Source organism: Rhododendron vialii, chromosome 12a (assembly GCF_030253575.1).
Source record: "Rhododendron vialii isolate Sample 1 chromosome 12a, ASM3025357v1".
Classification (NCBI taxonomy): domain Eukaryota; kingdom Viridiplantae; phylum Streptophyta; class Magnoliopsida; order Ericales; family Ericaceae; genus Rhododendron; species Rhododendron vialii.
Window position 1 is genome coordinate 27,181,614 of NC_080568.1, and position 21,657 is coordinate 27,203,270.

Here is a 21,657-nt window from a genome sequence, read left to right on the forward strand (position 1 = left end):
TAATATCTAGTAAATTTTTGAATTTTTTAAAAACATTCTTGCAAAAATTATATATTAATTATTTTAATATCTCGTTTTGCGGACCTGTCAAACTTAATTCAACGAAGGGAGTATAGTAAAGTCCCGTTCCAGAAATTTTCTTAAAAAATAAGCAGCTTATTTTACATTTTCAAACTAAAAAATAATATAAATGAAAAATAATTTTTCAATTTTTTTTTGCATCGTATAAAAGATCTCGATGAGATCTTTCAAACAAGATACATATTTCATATTTTTAAATTTCAATAAATTCATAATTTTTAAGTTTAAAATTGCCTTTTTAAAAAATAAGAATTTTTTTCTCATTCCGGAACGGGGCCTAAATACTCTCTCTGGCCCCATCTCAATGAGTTATTTTTAAATAATGATTTTAAAATCATATAAAATATTATAATCAATTAAAAAGTGACACGAATTCTACAAAAGAACGGAGACGGAGTAAAGTATTTTCTTTATTGATTGGACTGATCGCGAATAGAGTTTACGAAGTTTGACTTGCTGCTCGCTGCATCTGCAGACTGCAGCAGAAAAGTTATGGATGGAAGGGGGTGGGAGTTGTGCGGCCAATACATATCGCGTAGATTTGTTTACATTTGTAGCCTGTAGCTAGGTATTGTTGGCCCACGCGGACACAGTCTACACGTAGGGCTTGTTTGGCTTAGTAAAAGTCATTTGGCTCCTTTCGTCTCAAATTGAGAGTTCATTATTTTATTTTGAATTGTTTTAAAATGATGGTTTTTTTTCAAAAATGGAAGAAAAAATTTGATGATTTTTCAAAAGTGTCCCTTAAAAATGAATGTAAGTGTTATAAAGTAAGTAGAATATATGGACAATAGTTGAAATAATAGACATTATAAGTGTAATCATTGCATTTCTCTTTTAAACAGTTGGAATCTCCAAAAGGGACTCAATTTGAAACGGAAAAAGTATTTTTTTGTCCTTATTTAATTTTTTTTGCATTTGTTAGTTTTTTGTCAATTTTTTGAGGATTATTGTTTTATCATGACGAGAGAAATCTAAAAAGTAAAACATTATGATTGAAACCTATTTTTTTAATAAAGACAAAAAATTGATTTATTGGCTTATTTTTAATTTTATTTAAAAAAATTGTGTTAGGATCATCACACACACGATTTACGAGTATAAAACAGTAAAGAGTCAACACAGAGATTTACGTGGTTCTCCAAAACCGGGTATGCCCATGGAAGCGAGAGCAGCTGTTGTTTTTTATTATCACAGTATGAATTAGGGTTTATAACATAGAGTATTTATAACTACTCTATTCTAACCATAATCGGATTTGACCTGTATCCCAAAAATACTCTTGTACGATACCTTACCATACCGTGTGGGGCGTTGCCCCCCGCACCCCCCAATTACGGAACGCCTGGGCCTTTCGGCCCAATCTACTTTCACCGAATCATCAACAATGGGCTAGATGCCGTCGCTTCGCTCCAGCATCTGGTCTTCTTTCTTGAACTCTATGAGCCACACAGTTCTAACAAATTGGATTTCGATCGTAATTTTTTACTTTTTTTTATATTACTCTCGTCATGACGAAGCAATAATCTTTAAAAAATTGATGAAAAATTAACAATGTGATTTTTTTTTTGAATAAGAACAAAAAAATAAGTCAATGGCTTATTAAGCCAAACAAGCCACCGTGTGTGTGTCAAACTACTGGAGTATTTTGTATAGCTCATCGAGAAAAACATTTATGAAAATTTAAACATAGCTCCAAACACAAATTGTATGTGAAGCCGTTCAATATATGTGATTCAACAGCACCGAATATAGTTGTGTTTGCAATCGGACATTAGTAACACGAGGGTCATTTATACATTAGTTTGAAAATGACCATAAATCACTAAGCTCACTTTCTGGTTTACTATTCCCTCCATTCCTAAATAAGTGTTCAGTCCACAAATATAAGCCTTTAAAAATATGCATTTTTTTGGTTTAAAATTCTACCGTAAATTTTTTTTTTTCACAACTTAAAAAGAATCATTGATATCTGTTTATTTGTAAAAAAAAAAAATGATTATCTTTGGAAAAATCTAGATTTTTAGTTCGGATATTTATTTAGAAACATAGGGGGTACCAAATATGGAAGCTTTGTTATTCACCATTCTCCATGTGGAGCTGGGAGAGGCCTGATTAGAAAAGAAACAATATCACAAGAAACAGCGTAGAAATGATGAGCAATGAAAAAGTGGTGGATTCTCTTTTATTTCCCACAAAATCTCACAAGAAAAGAGGGGGATTAATATCAGATAAGCCCTTGGTAATAATCACAGAGATTGTACATGCATCATCTAGCACATTGTCCGAGTGCCATTTAAGGATCATACGTGGATTTCAAGATTTCGTTGTATTTTTTTTTATAAGTAGGTATCCAGTCAGTTTACGCGCACCTCAACTAATTATGAGAGACCAATTCCACCGCCTCGAGATTTCCTCATATTATTCTCCATCTAATGTACACATTACCTTTTGATTGTGTTGTGTTTTAAGCTTTTCAATCTAAATATAATGAGCATTAGTATGACAAACGATCTCAGTAATGATTCTAGAAAGGTTTTGTTCATGGCTTTTGTGCACTTAAATCTTATAAATTGTACTTGCTCCGACACAGATACACGTACATGATTCTATTGTGGGAGACGAGGTAACAAAGATTCTCTAACAATAGTCTCTTCTTGGGAAGAGAATATTGGGCAATCTTGGAATAGATTATTGTGCAATCTTGCGGCTGATATTGCATGAGAACAGATGTACATGCACTTTTTCGGTACAAAAGACTTGAACCCACCTAAAATATGAAGTAATAATCAACAGAACCATGCACAAAATACATGCACTTTTTTTGGTGTTTGGTTTATGTGGTTTATGAGAGAGTCAATTGCTCATGGAAACAACTAAATTAACAGGTCAAGAAGAAACTGCCTTCATTACAGTAGTTCGTTGCTTATCGTAGCAAGAGAGTTACCAAATGCCTTTCTGCTATCAGTAATGTCAATGAACCTTTCCGAGTGGTGGAATTCAAAGTGAATGCACTTCCAAGAACAAGGGACAGACAATTCAGGTCCAAGCAAATGTCATTCTCCGTAGGATTACTAAGATTCATTTAGTATCGTTGCTCATACACGGGCCAACATACAATTTGAGCCATGAAGTAACCTGTCTCCTTATTTGGATTCATAGCTGTAGAAGAGCGCTACACACTCTTGTCTTCGTAAAGGGTCATATCCTCCTCCAGGATCTAGGATGCTTATACCAAACTGCTAATTTTGCACAACAGGCCTGAGGACTGTGTCAAGATGCTAAGATTCAGTCCCAGTCACTTCCCATCGTTCCAACGCTATCTATATTTACTTATAACTTGACCCACTTCACCCTCTGTGAGAACTATAAGAACATGTGAATAAACTACTGTTTCAAGATGAAACTTTAATGAGTTGAGAGGATTCGTTCATTAGTCTTCTAAGCTTTAATTCACGATACGTTAAATTTTGAAAACTTTGGCCTCCATCCAATGAGAAAACAACAAGAACTATTTCCACGAGAGTACAAAGTACAAGCACCTAAAAACAAATTGGAGTTCAGTAGAGACAAACTCTCATAAAAAACATCGGACATCCCCAACCAGGTGTAGTGTACCACAAAGGCAATGAGGTTATATAACTGCTCAAGTAATCTGAAAAAAATCAGCAATAGTGCAAAGCAACTCCCGAAAGAAGGCTTACTAAAGCAAATGGAAACCAAGAATGATCAGCATTTACATTAGTAGGTGATATGTAGACAAAGCTGACATTTAAAACTAACTCAGAAGATAGTATATTGAAGATTTTTGAATGCAAGAAATGCTAGTATCTGCATAGATTCGATGACCCCAAGCATAAGAAATCGTGTGAAACATTTACTAGGAAACAGAACATCACCTTGTACAATTTGCATGGAAAAGCAGAATATGGGCACTAACTCAGAGGTTAACAATTTGGAAGGAATCAACAACGGTTTGCAATTTGTCTTTCATCTTCCCCCACCTCCTCTCGTTGGCCCCCGTTGTCAAAGTGTAGAACTTCCCTGGATGAAAATTGTTCTCCATGTAAAAATGATGTAATATTACAATGAAGTGAAAAAACTGCAATGCAAGCATTTGCAGTTTGTTGACAAGAGAAATATAACACCCTCATGACAAATTTAAAGCTACGTACACGCACATGACAATTTTTAACTTTACTGCAGATAAGTTTCATACCATTGCCAATACAGATGGTACTGAGAGCATGGCGCGTATATGTTGGAGCTTGAGCAATAAATTCAAATGTGTAATAAGCTTTCCCATCTGCATCATGCTGTACATGACCAAAGGACCTTAAAATCAGTCAAGACTTCATGACCTCAACCAAACTGAGTTGACTGGAAGAGGACAGCAAAACATGAACATAATAAGGATAAAACAGCATAATGATAGTCAGATCCCACGCTAAAGTCTATGTTTTTCTGTTGTTTTACAAACTTATGAGATCTAGAGTCCAATGAGTCTTTGACCAACAAATACACACACACACCAAAAAAAAAAAAATTACTTAGTGGTCCATGCTGGTATTCCCTAATCTCCAGCATCGTGCCTTAGCTAACGTTGCAAGTCTACCGCATATGTTTAACTAGAGATACGGGCTACATAGTGTCCGTGATCTCATTGCTAGTAGATAAGGGTTGACATGCATGTCCATGGAACCACTTTTTGTTGCAGTAATGCTTTTATCCATGTACATACACCCAAAATGATACTACTACATGTAATGATCTATGTTTTACCCATATTTCCACAAAACCATAAACATAAAACAAATTAAGTTGTAATGTACCAAATGACATAGATACCAAACCTCTGTTGCCTGAACAAGCTTAGTTTTCTGGGTAGGGGGGGCTAGAACTTTTTTAATTAGAGTTTCAGCAACCTGAGACCAGTAAACAATCAACATAGGGTGTCCATATTAGTACTAAGACCGTATGCAATGGATTCAAGAAAGAAAATTGGACCATATCGAGCCAACTAGTTTACATCTCCAAAACATTATGGTTATGCACAACCTCTGGTGGAGACCCAAGGTCTCGAATGTCCTGTTTGCTGGTTGGAAACATTGTTACGCTGACATTCTCTAGCGGTTCAATCACATCTTTGAATACCTTGTCTTGTCCTTCAACGACTACTTCCTGCCTCAAAAGAGAGAGAAAAATATACGTACAACGACAAAAGCTACAAAAACCAAACATAATGAAGAAAGCCATTCAATGTAAATCCTTACTGATTTGTTTAAATGCGTGGAACTATGAGAATGCAAAGAAACTGCAGTTGAGCACAGAAATAAAGCATAAAAACTACCAATGCTAACCTGCCAACCAAAAGGATAGAGAAATGAGTATCCATCCTTCTTGTCCGTCACAGGCAGGAATCCTTTTTTATTTTCTGCAGCAACTGAGCCATATCAAGGGTGCACTCTTAGCCTATGAGTCATTATTACTATGGAAAGTAAGCTTTTAATGCCACTTAGCAGAAAAATAACAAGAAGCAAGAAAAGAAGAAGGAACAGTCTACTTCAAGATCACAAATGAAAGTTAAAAATGAGGATTCCAGAAAATTTGGAAATAATAGCACTTACATGACGCATATTTCTGTTGAGATAGCAAAACCCAAGGTGCAAGTGTTGTTCCCAAGGCCAGCAGTTGACGCCTCCCACGCCTATCGGTGAGAAAATAATCTGGTGAAATTAACATGGACCATTAAATAGAGGTTACTAGAGCACAGAAAAGAATCAAGTAAAAATTGAAGCCAAAAAAAGGAGTATGTTACTTTACATGAGTAAACCGCAAGCACACATAAAGGCACGCATATGAAAGAGCCTGTGTGACCTGTCTTCTATGCTACTCTAATCCGAGTTGAGTTACTGTAGGGGCTTTTCACAAGGGGAAGAGGCAGGCCGACACACAATTGCATCTTTTAAGTGCTCAACACATGCCCCAAGTTTAAAAATAAGAAGATGATAGGACAGTTTTGTTTGTGTGTGAGACACAGGTCCCAAATGTTCAGTTCTTGACCACAGTCCAAAACACAAGAAAGCAAAAGTCCTATCTCCAGTGACTCAAGCCAAAACACAACATTGTTGGAGGAATACAGGGGCCATTAAGATTGTGTTTATATTTATTTACAAGAATTGGCGTCTTAATTGGTAAAGTTCTTGTTTAACACTAAGTCAACCTCTAGTATGACCCCACATGTGGAACACTTAACTATTAAACACCAACGACTATAGTAATTACTTACTTGTACTTTGTTCTTAAACCCTTTTTTATCAAATAACCGGAACAAATGAAAATCAATTTACAAGTGGAGCAACAGTCACAAAAACCAAGAGACGAGCACCAAAAGAAGTAAATAGTTTGCAACCTAACAGAACTAAACAAGTGCAACCATGTAACGCCACATTTCAGAGCAATTAAAAGAAAATACGACATATGCCCATGCCATGGTGGACCAAATCCATTGATGACCCATGTAACATGGACGAAGTGAAGAATATATATGAATCCTTCTATTTAAGAATTTCACCATAATGTTCCTGAGAACTTTAAAGAATGTGCAATATAAAGTGGTTCAAATGATTATAACATCACCTACATTTCCATAATGATCAAAATTGGACAAGTATTATCTTACCATATTGCTTCAAGTAACCACAAATTTTCACTAATCATTAGTAACTGAATTAGCTAAGCTGCCCAATCATGCTGCAATCATGGTGTAAGCTAGTTGTCAATACAAGAGTACTCGGGAAGTTGGTCTGGTCGATTTTTTGGTTCACCATTATACTATACTTCAAATTCACCAGGCACGTGACCGATAACCGAATTATGCAGATTCAGTCAACATCAAGCAAACAAGTTTCACCTTGATGAGATGAAGTTGAAGCAACAGATATTTGCTCTGCCCTTACGAGAAAGGAAACGCCTCTTGCAAAAAGACCATTCCTGTACATTCCTAGCCGAGTCATGATATCCATCTACATGGATGAAGAAATAAAATTAATTTATACAGAATCCAAGAATTACAGTACTGATGAAGAAAAACAATGAAGCGAGAACCTGAGTAGATGCATTTGACAACCATGTCTGATGGATTGAAGGTGAATGTTGCAAAGACACCATTTTCAAAAGCTTTGCACTGGAACAAGCACAACAGACTATCACACATCCCTCCCAAAGTCACTAAAACCAGAAAAACATTTGTACCACAAAGTTACCTAATTTCAATGCTTTGGGTCAGACAGTCAGACCAGTGTTCTAATAAGTCAGATAAGAAACTGAGTTGCATTGGTTTCATGACCTTTCTCAACTATCCTCTAATGCTTACCCTTTTGTTAATGTCACCAAGAACAGAAAGATAAAAATAACGAACTTCTAGCTATTACAAAAGCCAGCTCCAACAGAGGAATTGGGGCTAGTGTAGCCATACTTTCAGAGGATGACCATTTCAATACCGAATACAGGAACTCATTTTATTGGAGGACATGCATTAGCTCTAACAAAACATGGTTTTGGGTTTAGTGGCCGCCAGCCAACCATGAGCCTGCTGCCTGCCTCTAAACCACCTTAGCATTTTATGTAATTCAGGCCTTTGACTGCTCATTTTTTTGAATTATCATTGAGTCACTGTTGAACTAACAATTGGCTTTCACATGTGATCACTGAGAAATGCATAATCATCTAAACCCCAGCATTCATGGAACATGCCTTTTGGCAGGGACACTTGCAGATTCAATACTCCAAATAGGTTGGACAGAAAGCCGTTGCAGCAGAATCCAACTGCCTGATAGAGATTCATCTCGATATCCCCCACAAAGAGCGACTAGGGAAATTGTTGATTTGATCAATTTGGAATTAGCAAGGCATGGAAAGTAAAATATATCTACTGATTCGGTATATTTTGGTTCTAAAAAGAGTAATGTTATGCTAACCATCGGTTTTCAACATTTGTATCTACCATAGAAGATGGCACAAGCTACCGTTGTTGGTTCATTTGGTCGCACTACACGACAGTAATACCCATTGTCCCAAAGTTTAAGCTCTTAGAAAATGGGGTCAATGATGTATATCAAGCTATCCAACACCCACCCTCATGTGTAACCCTTCATGTACGTTGAGATGTAAACACCAGTAGATAGAGTGAAACAGAATACAAAGGGGAGAAGCACAAACGAAGATACTTGAACCGAAGACCTCTATCAACCGGAGCTCTCATGGACGTACCAATTGTCCCAAAAGCTTAAGCTGTTAAGAAATAGAACCAACAATGTATATCAAGCTATCCAATAGTAATATCCATGGGTCGTGATTGACAAATCTCTCTCTCTCTCTCTCTCTCTCTCTCTCTCTCCACAAACACATTATAATGCATAGCAAGATTGTTAATTCAATCAAATCTCGTAGGCAAAAAAAAGAACCAGTAACTCTACTTTTAATATACGAAGAACAAAGCGGCGAACTGCTACTTAGGAAATGCTACAGAGTGGAATAGGTACTTATGCAATGGACCAAGAAGTACCTTTCTTGGGTCGTCGGCGGCGGAGTTCTCCGTTCAGAATTGGGTCTCCGGCCGTTAGTTGAGAGGGGAAATGGGCCGAATGGAAGAAGCCGTTGGGTTTCTTCTTCTTATCTTTCTTTACCAGTGACCACATCATCCAAATCTCCACATCCACTTCTTTTGTGCTGGCTTGTCATTAATGTCAAAAGACGAAAAGACCCTAACCTTCACCCAAACGGATCCACTACGGATATGGCGATTAAAGTCTTTTCAACTCTAGTATCTGAGGCTTGAACACTCGGGAAATTAATAACAGCTCCCAGTTCTTTAGGAAATTCGTTATTTAGCCCGTAAGAGAAATAAATGGTTCAGATTCACGATGTTTGGGTCGTACATATCAAAATGAATCTTGATCATTAATTTTACTTTTTCGAACATTTTAAGGAGAACTTTTCCTAGATGCTAACATTTTCGTTAGCTATTATTCGTTAGGTAGACTCTAAAATTATAATAACAATGGAAAAGAGTATATAAATTCAGTTCTATTGAAAAAAAAAATTACAATTTTTTCTTTTTATTTTAATTTTTTTTACAAGCTTGACCTATATTAGATATTTTTATATTTTATGTCGAGATACACAAATAATTTAAACTGCAAAATAGAAAACAAATATTCACTAGATATTAAATATGTCTCTAGAAGTTATTACTCATTTGGATTTGGAAGAGGATCCTCCTCCATTCATGAAATAGAATAAATTCTATTTAACGTCGGTGTAAAATTTCATTTTTCCACCACCGTCTATTATGAGCCATATCGAATGTCTATTGTTGTGATTTGAACCATCCATATTTTAAGACCCGCAATATAGTATTACCATGCAAAAAATCAGCTTGATTGAAAGTCGATAAATATATCAAAATTAGAATTTTGGTTTATAAAATGGACAATCTGATTTCTGCCAATAATGATAAAGATAAATTATCCATTTTACAAAGCAAAATTCGATTTTTGATACTCCTATCCGATGTTCAATCATGTTTATTTTTTGCATGGATACACTATTATGTGGGGTCTCTACAAGATGAATGGTTTAGATCAACAATAAACACACAGTATGACCGAAAAAGGTGGTGGTGGAAAAGTGTTATTTTCCACTGCCGGTGGAAAAAATTTAATCTCTTCATGAAAAATAGACTTGATTGTCCAGTTAACCTATTTGTGGGCCCTTTTGGGGCTCACTTTGAGTATCGAAACCAACCAAGATTGAGAGCTTATCGAATGATAATATCAACCTCATCAAAATTCAGGTTGATCAGATACCAATTGATATAATTTCTAAATGCATGTGCCTTGAGATAAATGAGTTAAATGAATTCCAATATTGTAAATGTTTTAAAACATGTGTTTGAAAATAATATTGAATAATATCTAATCAACCTGATTTTTAGTGCAACTAAAGTTCTATTAACAAGATGGATACGAACAGTTTGGATTATCAAAGTAGACTAATTAAGGTCCCGTCCAACTAAGGTTCTTATTTTAGTAGAATGAGTATTCATTTTTCGCTTTACGAGACATGTCATTCTTCACAACTGAATGGTCCATGATCACGGACTGTTGAGGAGATAGTCGGGGGTCGACCCACCATAGGGCACTTGTGGTCACGTGCCCCACGTGCCCCCACGCCCTTTAAAAAAAAATTTCGGTTTTATATATATATTATTTATGTTGAATGTATACAACAAGTTGTTTGTTATTGCACTGGCAAAGCACTCACCTTCTAACCAAGAGGTGCGCGGTTCAAGACTCTCCCATTCGTGCATAGGTTTTTTTTTCTACTGCTTTTCTCCTTCTAACCTAGTTGGCTTTGTGTGTGTGTCTTTTTTCTTTTTTTTTTTTCCCCAATAGGCATTAGAAAATGGTAGGTTTTTTTTTACTAGAAAATAGTAGTGTGTACCTTATTTTTTATATTATTTATGGGTTCGAGTCTACCACCACATTTCATTTGTATGCTTTTTATTCTCAAAACTGTAATAGTAGAGTTAGTAATAAAAAAATAGATGATGAACATGTGATAATGTTGTTTTAATGCATTTAGTCAATGCACGCAAGTTTGCCCAAGTAATTAATTATTAAAATATATATATACTTTAAAATTGTTAATTTATCATGAATGCCAAAATTATTTTGAAATAAATGTGTTTAATTGTAACTCGTATATTACGGTTACAAAAAAATTAGTGCCCCCGTTATGTCAAATTCTTGGATCCGCCACTGGAGATAGTTCCAACAAATTTACGAAAAACACCGCAATAGTAATCACATAATCACATTGGGAGGTGGTGTTGTGCACATTTGAATCAGCCGTCTCCGCAATCAACGACCCGAATTGCACGATTCTATGCATAATCTCAACTATCCATTTGTTTCGACAATCCAAACCATTGATCGTTAGATGGACGGTCCGTGCACGACACCATCCCCGTCCCATAGTAATCTACGGGTGAAACGAGGATCCCATGGTACTTACAGTACGAAGCAACCTTCCTCATCTCACCACTACTAGTACTCCTAGGTTTCCGTATCGTTCCGTTACTGTTGAACTCGAACCAGTGCAACGGAATATACTCAGAAGACCTGAAAATGCGTCGGCTTCCGACGCCGTTGGCGGCGTCTCACAAGCAGCTCCGACTTCTCTTCTCCCGCCGCTGCTTCACTTCATCTTCACCACCACCGCATCCACAACCCCACCGCCTCCTCCACCCTCACCTCCCTCTCTCTAAACCCTCCTTCCCCACAACCCACTCTCTCTCTCCACCATTCTCTCTCCCCTCCAGATTCTTCTCATCCCACCCCGACCCCAACCCAGATACCGAAGAGCATCTCGCCCTCGCCCAATCTCTCTCCTCCGAGCTCCTCAAAGACCCGACCACGGACCCTCTCTCTCTAACCCAACGCCTCGACCTCAGCTTCTCTCATGTTAAACTAACCCCTTCTGTGATCCTCCAAACCCTCGACCTCTCACCCGGCGCCGGCCGCGCCGTCCTGGGGTTTCACAAATGGGCCTCCAGCAGGCCCGATTTCAAGCCCGACGACGAGACGCTGTCCCACTTCGTAAATTACTTGGGCCGCCGGAAGGACTTCAAGGCCGCCCACGATGTTCTGGTCGCCGGCCGCGGCGTTTCCGGGGCGAAAACGCTGGAATCGGCCATCGACCGGCTGGTTCGGGCTGGCAGGCCGACTCAGGTAATCTATGATGGCCCGAATTTTGAAAGACCTTTTTTTCATTAAGTTTATCTTTTATCAGAGCTGCTATAGATACATACATAAATGTATCAAACAGGGACAGTAAACAAATCATTTTGAACAGAACGAGCAGCTCAGATCATTTTTGTGGTACCCCAGACGCACATTTATGTATGTAGTCATATTCTTTTCGATCTTTCATAGAGTAGTTGGCCTAATGTTGTGTAGCAGCATTAAGTGTGGTGAGATTATGGGTTCAAATCTTATGGGGAAGGGTTTGATACCCATCGTGGTTGATTGGGTTGGGTTAGGGTAAAGTAGGTGCTTTAAGGAATGGGAAAAATTATCTTTTTTTCAGCGACTTTGAATTGCAAGAAAGGGTGGGAAATGAAGAAAGAAGAGGATACTTGCAATAACTGAGGTGAGAAATGAAGAGAAAAGATGGGTTTTTGTTGATCTATTTTCGTTTCTCTTCAAGTCGTACGATTTTCCAGTTTTTGAACTTTATTTCTTGCCTCCATTGGAAATTGGGAACATACACACACAGGTTCACTGGTATATTTGTTTTAGCTACTATATTGTTCTGGTAATGTGTATTTCTTCAAACTTGTGATTGATTTCAAATTTTGTATTGGTGTGATTTTTTGCATTCATTACAATTTTTGTTACATTTTTCTGCACAAATTAGAATCTTGTGTCTGTCCATGCAGGTAACCTCATTCTTCGAAAAGATGGAGAATGATTATGGGTTTGCTCGTAACAGTGAGTCAATGAAGTTGATTGTCACAAAATTATGTGAAAATGGGTTTGCGAGCCATGCTGAGAAAATGGTGAAGGGTTGGGCAAACAAGTTTTTTCCTGATGATTACATATGTGATGTGCTAATTAAGGGGTGGTGTGTTGATGGGAAGCTTGAGGAGGCGAGGAGGTTAGCGGGGGAGATGTATAGAGGAGGGTTTGAGATTGGTGTTGTGGCTTATAATGCCATTCTTGATTGTGTGTGTAAGCTTTGTAGGAAAAAGGACCCCTTTCGGCTTCAATCAGAAGCAGAAAAGGTGTTGGTTGATATGGATGTCGCGGGTGTTCCCTGCGATGTGGAAACGTTCAATGTGTTGATCACTAATTTGTGTAAAATTCGTAAGACGGAAGATGCGATGAATTTGTTTCATAGAATGGGTGAGTGGGGATGTTATCCAGATGAGACAATATTTCTTGTTCTAATTAAGAGTTTGTATCAGGCTGCAAGGATTGGAGAGGGAGATGAGATGATCGATCAGATGAAATCAGCTGGATTCGGGGAAGCTCTTGATAGGAAGGCGTATTATGAGTTTCTTAAAATTTTGTGCGGGATAGAGAGAATCGATCAGGCTATGAGTGTTTTCACGAAGATGAAGGATGATGGTTTTAGTCCTGGGATTAAGACATATGACCTGTTGATGGGGAAGTTGGTTGCTCATGGCCGTGTGGATAAGGCAAATGCTTTGTTTAAGGAAGCTGAAAGCAGTGGGGTTCCAGTGGAGCCCAAAGCGTACAAAATGGATCCCAGATTTGTGAAGAAACCTGTTGTTTTGAAGAAAGAGAAGAAACGTGAGACATTGCCGGAGAAAATGGCAAGGAAGAGGAGACGCCTTAAGAAAATCCGATTGAGTTTTGTGAAAAAGCCAAAACGGGGTATGCGACGGGCTTATTGATCTTCTCCGAGTTTTGTTTGTATCTTGTTGCAACGATCTGAGTGGTATGGTTTCAATCCGGTAGAGTGCCTTTGTAGAACTTTGATTATTTACTTTTTGCGCTGCTGCTTGTTTCAGTTATACTGCTGGCAAAACTAGAATTAGAAACAAATCCAGTGGATGGGTTAATTCTCTTCATATAAACGTCCATGTGTTTGTCTAAAGAACAAGCACATAGGCAGGGCATGTTTCAGCTGCCAAAGCTTGATTTTCTGTAGATTTGAGCTTTCTCCTCTGCCAGATTGTGCCAAATTCTGCAGGGTTTCCTTTGATATTCATGTCTATTCTAGTCATCATCTATTGTTATGATTTTGTCTCCTTACATGGCACAATTTTTAGTTCCAATACATGAGCTTTCTTCTTCTTCTTCTTGTTTAGTCAAGGAAAAATATGTTTTCTGTAAATTTTTTGTTGCTGAATAAAAAGATTTGGCTTTGTGTGTCGGTTTCATGATGTTGTTGCTATGATGAGTCTCTAAAGTTGATCTTAGCTGGTCTCATGCTTTCTGAATCCATCCTTCTGTTTCTGCTTGTCTGTCTCATGCATTTGCTGATTGCTTTGGCTATGGCTGAACTTTGTTTAAGAAGAGATGTAAATTTTGGAACTGTGGTGATCTGCCTAGGATATGTGGGTGAGATGGATCTTTGCTGCTTCTGTTTTTCATAGTATCTGTTCTTTCTTACTCACAGATAAGAAAATCAAATACACGTCTATTAACTGCCATTTAATTACTAGTTTCTAATTTGCATAACAACCAATGGTGATCTTCCTAGAGTATGTTGCTCTCGGAAGCATCTTTGTAGGATACTTGGCCGAAGTGTGAACTGTTGGCCCATAAGTACGTTTTGTGAAATATTTATCAAGGCTGTTAACTTATACTAGATGGCAGGGCTCACTAAAATACTCACTCAAGCTTGTTGTCTTCTGTACTTTGGAAATGGAAATGCTGGCTTGGTTGCTTAACAAGCCATTTAAGCAAACCCCAAGTAGGCTTCATTAAGGTTTGGGTAGGTCAAGCCGCATGTCCCTGGAAGATGTAGATGTAATCTTGTACTAATATGTTTGTTACGTGTGACAGAAGGGGTAGGTACGCTTCCGGGGGTCTCGCCAACTGTTTATATGTTGGATTGAAGCCCGAGGTTTGTTCTGCTAACTCTGGCTTCGGCTGAAATCCAGCCTTGACGAGTCCATTGCAGTGCTTAAGTTGTTCGAGTCTCCAAGTCAGCACCACAAATAAGAGAATGGAAAGATCATTTCGGACGAACTAGGAAACTTGGTCAGATTGAAGCCTGTAATTGGGTTTGTGGCGAGTAGAAGATGTGGCATCATGGGATGATTGTTTGCAAGATTGGCGACTTGTGGAATTGTAATCAACTGAACATAAACTAAAATAAAAACTGCAGTGAGTATAACCAGTTTTGGAGCAATTCAAGGCACATGTTTCTCATGTTATCCTTAAAAATTGATTCGACGTCTCAACTGTGGAGGAGAATCACCGCGTCTCTCTTCTAGGATACAACGGTTGTTGAACAGTTATATAGCTAGCTACCACCGCTGGGAATCGGTTGTATGGCGTTTGTTTGTCTCCCAGGATAGAACTAGAAGCCAAGGAACCGGACCCGAGGAACCCTTTTATACAAAAGATAGCGGACAACTGCAACTATATAAGATAAATACCAGCTGCTGAAGAATTCAATCCATGTGGTTTGGTGCCAGCAAAAACTGGTGGGAAAATTGCGAGAATATGTTTCTCTTATGTGAAGCTGTTGCTCTGGCTTGCTGCTGAAGGAAACAATCGTGTGTTTCTGTTAATCAACAGCTCCGAACATGTTCTGGGCTTGAATAGCACAAGTCCAATGACTCACTCCAATGTCAGGGAAGTAAAACGATCAGGGTTATGAGTCCAAAGCCCGAGTCCAAACCCAGACCACGGGCATGGGGCGGTCCAAAAGTGACCAAGCGCACGCGGATTAAGGTGGGCTAAACCCATAGGACATCCCCACTTTGAAAACTCAGGTACCCGAGTCAATTTCTCAATTCATCTCTAATTAACTTTTTTCATCATTTTTGTGGTTTAGAACTCTTACTAAGGAGCATTTAAACTCATTTAAACCCATCTCATATGATATTCGGGTCATACTTAATTGTTGGCTCAAAGTTGCCAAAAAAATCTTGGTGTTAAATCAATTTCCCCCCCAACAATATGCACTAAAGCTTTGTTTACTCTACGTAGAATTTTGCACATTTTGTGCATCTTTCTCGCGTCTTTACTACAAAATTCTATGTTACTCCATTCCATTACGGCGGAATAAATCCTCTGATTTTATCTCCTTTGTAATCTCAATCCAACGGCTATTGATCTAGCTACTTGATATTTAATGCTTCCCCGTGAAAGGGGGATTACATCTTTTGAGTTGACCTCTCTCTGTATTAGTTTTTGATCAAAATAGTATCTGTTTAAATTTTATTAGTGTCTTCTACATATATAACAATCACGTCATATATCGTCCTGGCATTTTTTGTGTCGGTGGGTTTTTCTTTACCATTACAGAGACATTGCCAGCTCCAACAACCACATAATAGAGTAATTGGGACAACTCCATAGCCATAGGGCAGGAGGAGGAGAGGATCCAACTGTAAATTGGTGACCTATTTGTATTGTAGCTTAGCTGTTATATATGGCTTGTTTTTTCAAAGGGCTCTCTCTCTATGATAAATTAACGTTTGGACTGTGTGAAAGATAGTAAAAACCAACCATGGTCTCTTTGTCCGACAGTCGCCGTCGGTGCATTGTGCGTTCGTACTTGAGCAATGAGATTGCGGATTCAAATCCTACGACGGTAAGTTCATACCTTTTTTCTGATGGGTTTGAAAGAGATTTGGAGTAGTTAAAATTCTTTCATTACTTAAATTGCAATTATATGTTACAAACTTATAATGTCTCTATTTATATATAAAAATACGGAGTAATGTTGATAGACTAAATACTAATGTGATAGAATGCTGTTGTAATTTCCAGTCTTCACTATATATAGTTTCTAGGTGAAAAACTAATAGAACTCAAAACTCAAAGAGACAGAGTGAATTGGACGGCCCTCTTGGGCGTGAGCAGGAGAGGCGGGCCAGGCCAACCTTTATATCTGTTGTCTGTAGCAATCAACCTAAAATTGCATAAATCCTTCTTGGACCCGGCCACGGGCCCTTCTCTCTCTCTCTCGGACCCGACCCCGGCCCCTTCTCTCTCTCTATGAGGTGTTTTTTTAGATATTTTTTCGGATGTCCCTTGAACTGTCCCGTGTATGTATGTATATGTATATATATATATATATAAAAAAAATATATCATAATTCCGATCAAATTTTAATGATCCGAGCAGTTCAATGTGATCAAAACGTGATTCTAAGAGTACTCGAGAGAAATCAGCAAAAAAAATGACCGGAAAGAGCTTGATCTGAACAGTTTTTTATTGAGCAGTTCAAATAAAAACTACTCAAATCAAGCCTTTCCTTGTCATTTTTTTTCTCTAATTTCTACGGGCACTCTAAAAATCACATTTTGCACACATTGAACTGTTCGGATCATAAAAATTTGATCGGGAACTATGAAATTGAGATTTGAGATGTTTTTATAGATGTCTCTAGAACTGTCCCGATATATATGTAAAGAATGGAAGCGGAGGCTCCCTGAGTAAACACGACAACGTGCAGCTCTGACCCATCTCACCGTCCGTCTCGGCCATCAATGGTCTCGATTTTAACAAAACTCGAGTTCTTTTAAAATCAAAAGTGCTACACACACAACGGTTGTGTAAAACACAACACACAACCAATCTCTAGCCGTCCATTGTGGTAATAAATGGTCAGGATTCGCTCAAACTCTTCCCCATAAAAAATTAAACTTTTCCTTGGAAGAGTTTTTATAAAATCTAGACTGTCCAAATACATCTAGACGGTCAGAATTACGTACACAACCAACACAACGGTTGTGCAAGTAACATTTTTGTTTTAAAATCCGGACCGTCCAAAATACTTATGGACGGTGAAATTTTTTTTTTGATCAATTGTAAACAATGAGATTGCGTGCTGCTGTGTTTTGCTCACAGCCCCTTCTTGCGGATAAAGAACGCTAGCTGTTCTTCGACGTGCTTTATTTCTAGGAATACCCACAAGGGAATTGATTAATTATTAATCGGCCCATGCACCCAAAGCAAAAAGTTTTGGTAAAGGCAAATTAAGTGACAAACAAATGGTTCATTTGTGAAACGCGTCCGCGACTTTTCTTGAGGGGAATCACTATTCAATCCTAGAGCGAAGATTTGCGAGGGTTAGAGCTGTCAAAGAAATGCACGAATGGGTCCAAAGCTTCCAGCAACATACCAAAAGTCTTTGTCCCGTAGCTTTGCGACACGTCGCTTTTGGCGTGTAATTAATCATTCAAAGCACCACAACGTGATGTTTCACATCTTTCTCGCTTAATCTCGGATCCCGCATGAATATTCAGTGAAACTTGGACATTGCGTGATGGTGCACTAGGAACGCCCAATGATTTGTTCTCTTTGACGTGCAAAAACCAGTCACCAGGCTCCATCTCTCTCATTTTTTTTCTGAGCAAAGAGGTTGAGAGGAAGAATAGTTCCCCACCTGCCATAACACGTTCAGCAAGTGAGCATCGTCAAATGAGTTTCCACTAAATCTTTTGTCTGCACTAAAAATACCTTCAGCCCATTTAGTTAGAGGAAATGACTTGTTTTGAATGGCAAAGAAACAAGTTAATTTAGGTCCCGTTCCAAAAACTTTCTTAAAAAATAAACAGCTTATTTCACATTTTCAAACTCAAAAATAATGTAAATGAAAAATAAATTTTCAATTTTTTTTGCATCGTATATAAGATCCATATTGCATATTTTTATATTTCAATAAGTTCATAATTTTTGAGCTTGAAATTGTCTTGTTAAAAAATAAGGACTTTTTTTCCGTTGCGGAATGGGGCCTTACTCCATCTAATCAATACCCAAAATATTCGAAATCAGTGAAGATGCTCTGAGATCCCAAGAGTATAATAATCGATCTTGCTAACCTCCGCCACTAGGCACAAGATAATAAGTATATAATGTCAAACAAATTCGGATATCAATACATATTTCACGGATATCAATACATTATTTCTAAATATTGATAGAGTGCAATTTTGTTTACCCTCCTTAAAAGAAGGTGAACATTACCTTCCTTCCTATTGGTTAAAAAGGTGTGGAGACATCACCTTGTGATGGGATCCACACATGTTCACCCTTTTAAGTGATGGATGAACAAAACTCAATCTTTCTATCAATTATCCTACACCTAATAGGCGGGGGTTAACATTTTCCTATCGAATATAGGGAACCTGCGAAGATGCTGTTTTAGATCCCAAAACAAAAATGCTCCGTACTAGATACTACCAGCAATCGGTCTTTCTCTTTCTGTTTTTCTTTTAATTCGTTATATTATAGGAGTAATTTATATGTCACTTTCCCACAAAAAGAATTGAATTGATGTTAATGATGCACGTTAGACTCGGTGATGTTTTTATACATAGCAATGTTGAAACTGAAAATAGATTAATTTGCCAAAAAAAAAAATGTTGGAAAAGAAAGTTTTCATTTTTATAAAACAAAAACACCCGGAATCACCCATTTGATTTGTCGGTGAAGACGAAGGAAGGGTTGAAACTAATGAACTGTGCTACACACACAGCAATCTGTGCATAGATTTTGTTGTGGGGCCCACCACAGGTCCCACACAAATCATCCGAGCCGTTCATTAAATGTAAAACATTTTTTCAAGGGTCCCCGTAAAAAAAAAGCTCAATCCAATACCTATAGGTGCTTCATCCAACCATCTAACTTTTCATTCAGATTTTCGGATAATGAAAAGTTATATGATTGAATCGAGCACCTATAGGTATCGGATTGAGATTATTTTTTACGGGGACCCTTGAAAAAATGTTTTACATTTAATGAACAGCTCGGATGATTTGTGTGAGACCTGTGGTGGGCCCCACAACAAAATCTGTGCACAAGACTTTCTGGAAACTAATTTAAACATCACCTTTTGTTACACTTGTTTTTAAATGAGAGGAGCTAAGCGCGTCCATAAGACTCAAACCAGTGACGACTCCAGAATTTTATAAGTATGTGGTCATTTACAAATTGAAAGTTGAAATGTTCACTATATTAGTTTAAAAGTTGAGAAAAGTCGTCTAAATTGATACGACTTTTCTTAGCTAGCACAATTTCTTGAATAGGACTAAAAAAGATGAATTTTGCATTATGACCGGCTTCTTTTCATAACTGTATCCATGTTTTTTGACCTAAATAAAAAATACAACGCTAAAAAAATCATATAAGAGTCCGTCCCTTACCATTTCGATACTCCAACTCAGATCATATAAGAGTCCGTCCCTTACCATTTCGATACTCCAACTCAAATTTAAGTAAAACCCCATAAAAACTCCTCCAACCCATGACTCATTTTTCTGGTTGAAGTTATTGTTACTTGAAACAATAAAATACTAATAAGAAAAACTTTTAACTTGGAGAAAAAATATTGCTTATAGAATACATATCAATAAAAAAAACAGAGGACCCGTAGAATTGACAACTTGATAATTAATGTCCATATATTTATCAGATTAATTGTAATTGGAGTCCAAGTAGAACACACACTCAGAGAGAGAGAGAGAGAGAGAGAGAGAGAGAGAGAGAGAGAGAGCAGAGAGAGTCGGTCGTTGGTTTTCATTATGGGATAAATTTTCAGGTGTTTTGCACCCTGCCTATAATAATGCCAATGCTATATTTATTCAGTGCCCATGGCACACACCATTTGGTTATGGGTTCATTTTTCACCACATATTGTGATAGTGTTCATACATTTTGTCTTGAATCTAACCACGCACACTAAATAATTTTTCCTAACGGAGCCGAGCTAGAATAGGATTTGCTTTCTATAATACTTCGTAATTTTCTTTTACTACAAAATTTGACGGAGCTAAGATCTTTTAATTTGGGAGTGCTGAAACATAAATTTTGAAGGGTTATTCGATTGACAGCCTACTGGGCTACCAGTAAAGTAAGGAAAAGATAAAAACACAGACGCCGATGCACTTTTTACCCTTATCAATACAATTTCACATATTTTTATGCATTTTTCACATTTTTTAATACATTTTTTAAAACTTTAATGACAACTCATTGGGCTATTTTTAACATTTTAAAAAAATCCAAGACACGATCGTTGAATTTTTTAGGTTTTCCTTGTCCATATTTTTAAATTCTATAAATTCAAGAGTACTATTCTACAAGAATAATACGGTCAGTTTCCATTCATATTTGCCAAAACACACATAAATACATGTAGTATAAGAGGAAGTAATTATTTCATTTGCATTAATTTTAATAAATAACATCAAAGAGTCGGTAAGAAATTAATCATTCTTCATTTTGTTGTGATTCTTGCGAAGCTAATTGATGAAATTCATGCCCGAAAAAGAAGCATCTGCTATAGAGTTTGGAAGAGTAACAACAAGAAGCATCATCGCCTCTAAACTTATGTCATACTAAGCGCTAAACTTTTTGAGCTGATAAATTCAGGAACGAATTCAAAATTTTGGTATTGGGGAGCCAAGATTTGAGAGACAATTTTACATAGAAATACATTATGATATTCTTTAAAGTTTTTATGCTCGTTCTTCTCAAAATTTAATCCTGCCAAAAATATAATAGAATGGAAAACAAATTATTTACAGATAAATAATACTAGAAGTAATAGAACTTGAGCTTGCGTTAAAAAACTCGTTCAACATCAATTTGGTTATGTTAATAAATTAATCTCGAATATTTTTTAAGTTCATTAAGCTTTCAAATCAATCTCAAAATACCTAATATTCAAGGTGTGCGTAAACTGACTTAAAGTTATCAAAAAATAAACCTCTTTCGTTCGACTTCTGATACATAAAATGTTAATGTTGCATGATATTGAGTACTTGATCTAAAACTCTTTTGAGATTAGCTTGAC

At 37.2% G+C, this 21,657-nt stretch overlaps 2 protein-coding genes across 6 annotated transcripts; one reads left to right on the forward strand and one right to left on the reverse strand.

The window, feature by feature from the left end:
* Positions 1-3,852: 3,852 nt before the first annotated feature.
* On the reverse strand, positions 3,853-8,821 carry LOC131311505 (psbP-like protein 1, chloroplastic). Of its 5 annotated transcripts, XM_058339001.1 has the most exons (10): positions 8,648-8,773; positions 8,218-8,373; positions 7,189-7,267; positions 6,995-7,106; positions 5,709-5,807; positions 5,442-5,524; positions 5,140-5,262; positions 4,914-5,006; positions 4,301-4,397; positions 3,853-4,125 (listed from the first exon to the last, which is right to left on the reverse strand). In XM_058339001.1, the coding sequence occupies exons 3-10, from the start codon at positions 7,249-7,251 to the stop codon at positions 4,022-4,024; spliced, it is 774 nt and encodes a 257-aa protein (XP_058194984.1). In that variant the 5' UTR covers positions 7,252-7,267; positions 8,218-8,373; positions 8,648-8,773; the 3' UTR covers positions 3,853-4,021. The 5 variants fall into 5 exon arrangements, with proteins under 5 accessions (XP_058194984.1, XP_058194985.1, XP_058194982.1 ...); XM_058339002.1 differs by lacking the exon at positions 8,218-8,373 and having other exon boundaries at positions 4,935-5,006; positions 8,648-8,784; XM_058338999.1 differs by lacking the exon at positions 8,218-8,373 and having other exon boundaries at positions 8,648-8,784.
* A 2,298-nt stretch (positions 8,822-11,119) lies between these two features.
* LOC131311079 (small ribosomal subunit protein mL104 (rPPR9)) lies at positions 11,120-13,968 on the forward strand. The gene is made up of 2 exons (XM_058338402.1): positions 11,120-11,876; positions 12,587-13,968. Exons 1-2 carry the CDS (start codon positions 11,274-11,276, stop codon positions 13,565-13,567), a joined length of 1,584 nt encoding a protein of 527 aa, XP_058194385.1. The 5' UTR covers positions 11,120-11,273; the 3' UTR covers positions 13,568-13,968.
* Positions 13,969-21,657: the final 7,689 nt, after the last annotated feature.

Coding starts and splice junctions, on each gene's coding strand:
- LOC131311505 (XM_058338999.1), bottom strand. CDS start 7,251: ATGGTGTCTTTGCAACATTCACCTTCAATCCATCAGACATGGTTGTCA. Junction 5,808..6,994: donor TTCAACTTCATCTCATCAAG/GTGAAACTTGTT, acceptor TAATTTCACCAG/ATTATTTTCTCACCGATAGG. Junction 4,126..4,300: donor TACCATCTGTATTGGCAATG/GTATGAAACTTA, acceptor ATTTTCATCCAG/GGAAGTTCTACACTTTGACA.
- LOC131311079 (XM_058338402.1), top strand. CDS start 11,274: ATGCGTCGGCTTCCGACGCCGTTGGCGGCGTCTCACAAGCAGCTCCGA. Junction 11,877..12,586: donor GGGCTGGCAGGCCGACTCAG/GTAATCTATGAT, acceptor CTGTCCATGCAG/GTAACCTCATTCTTCGAAAA.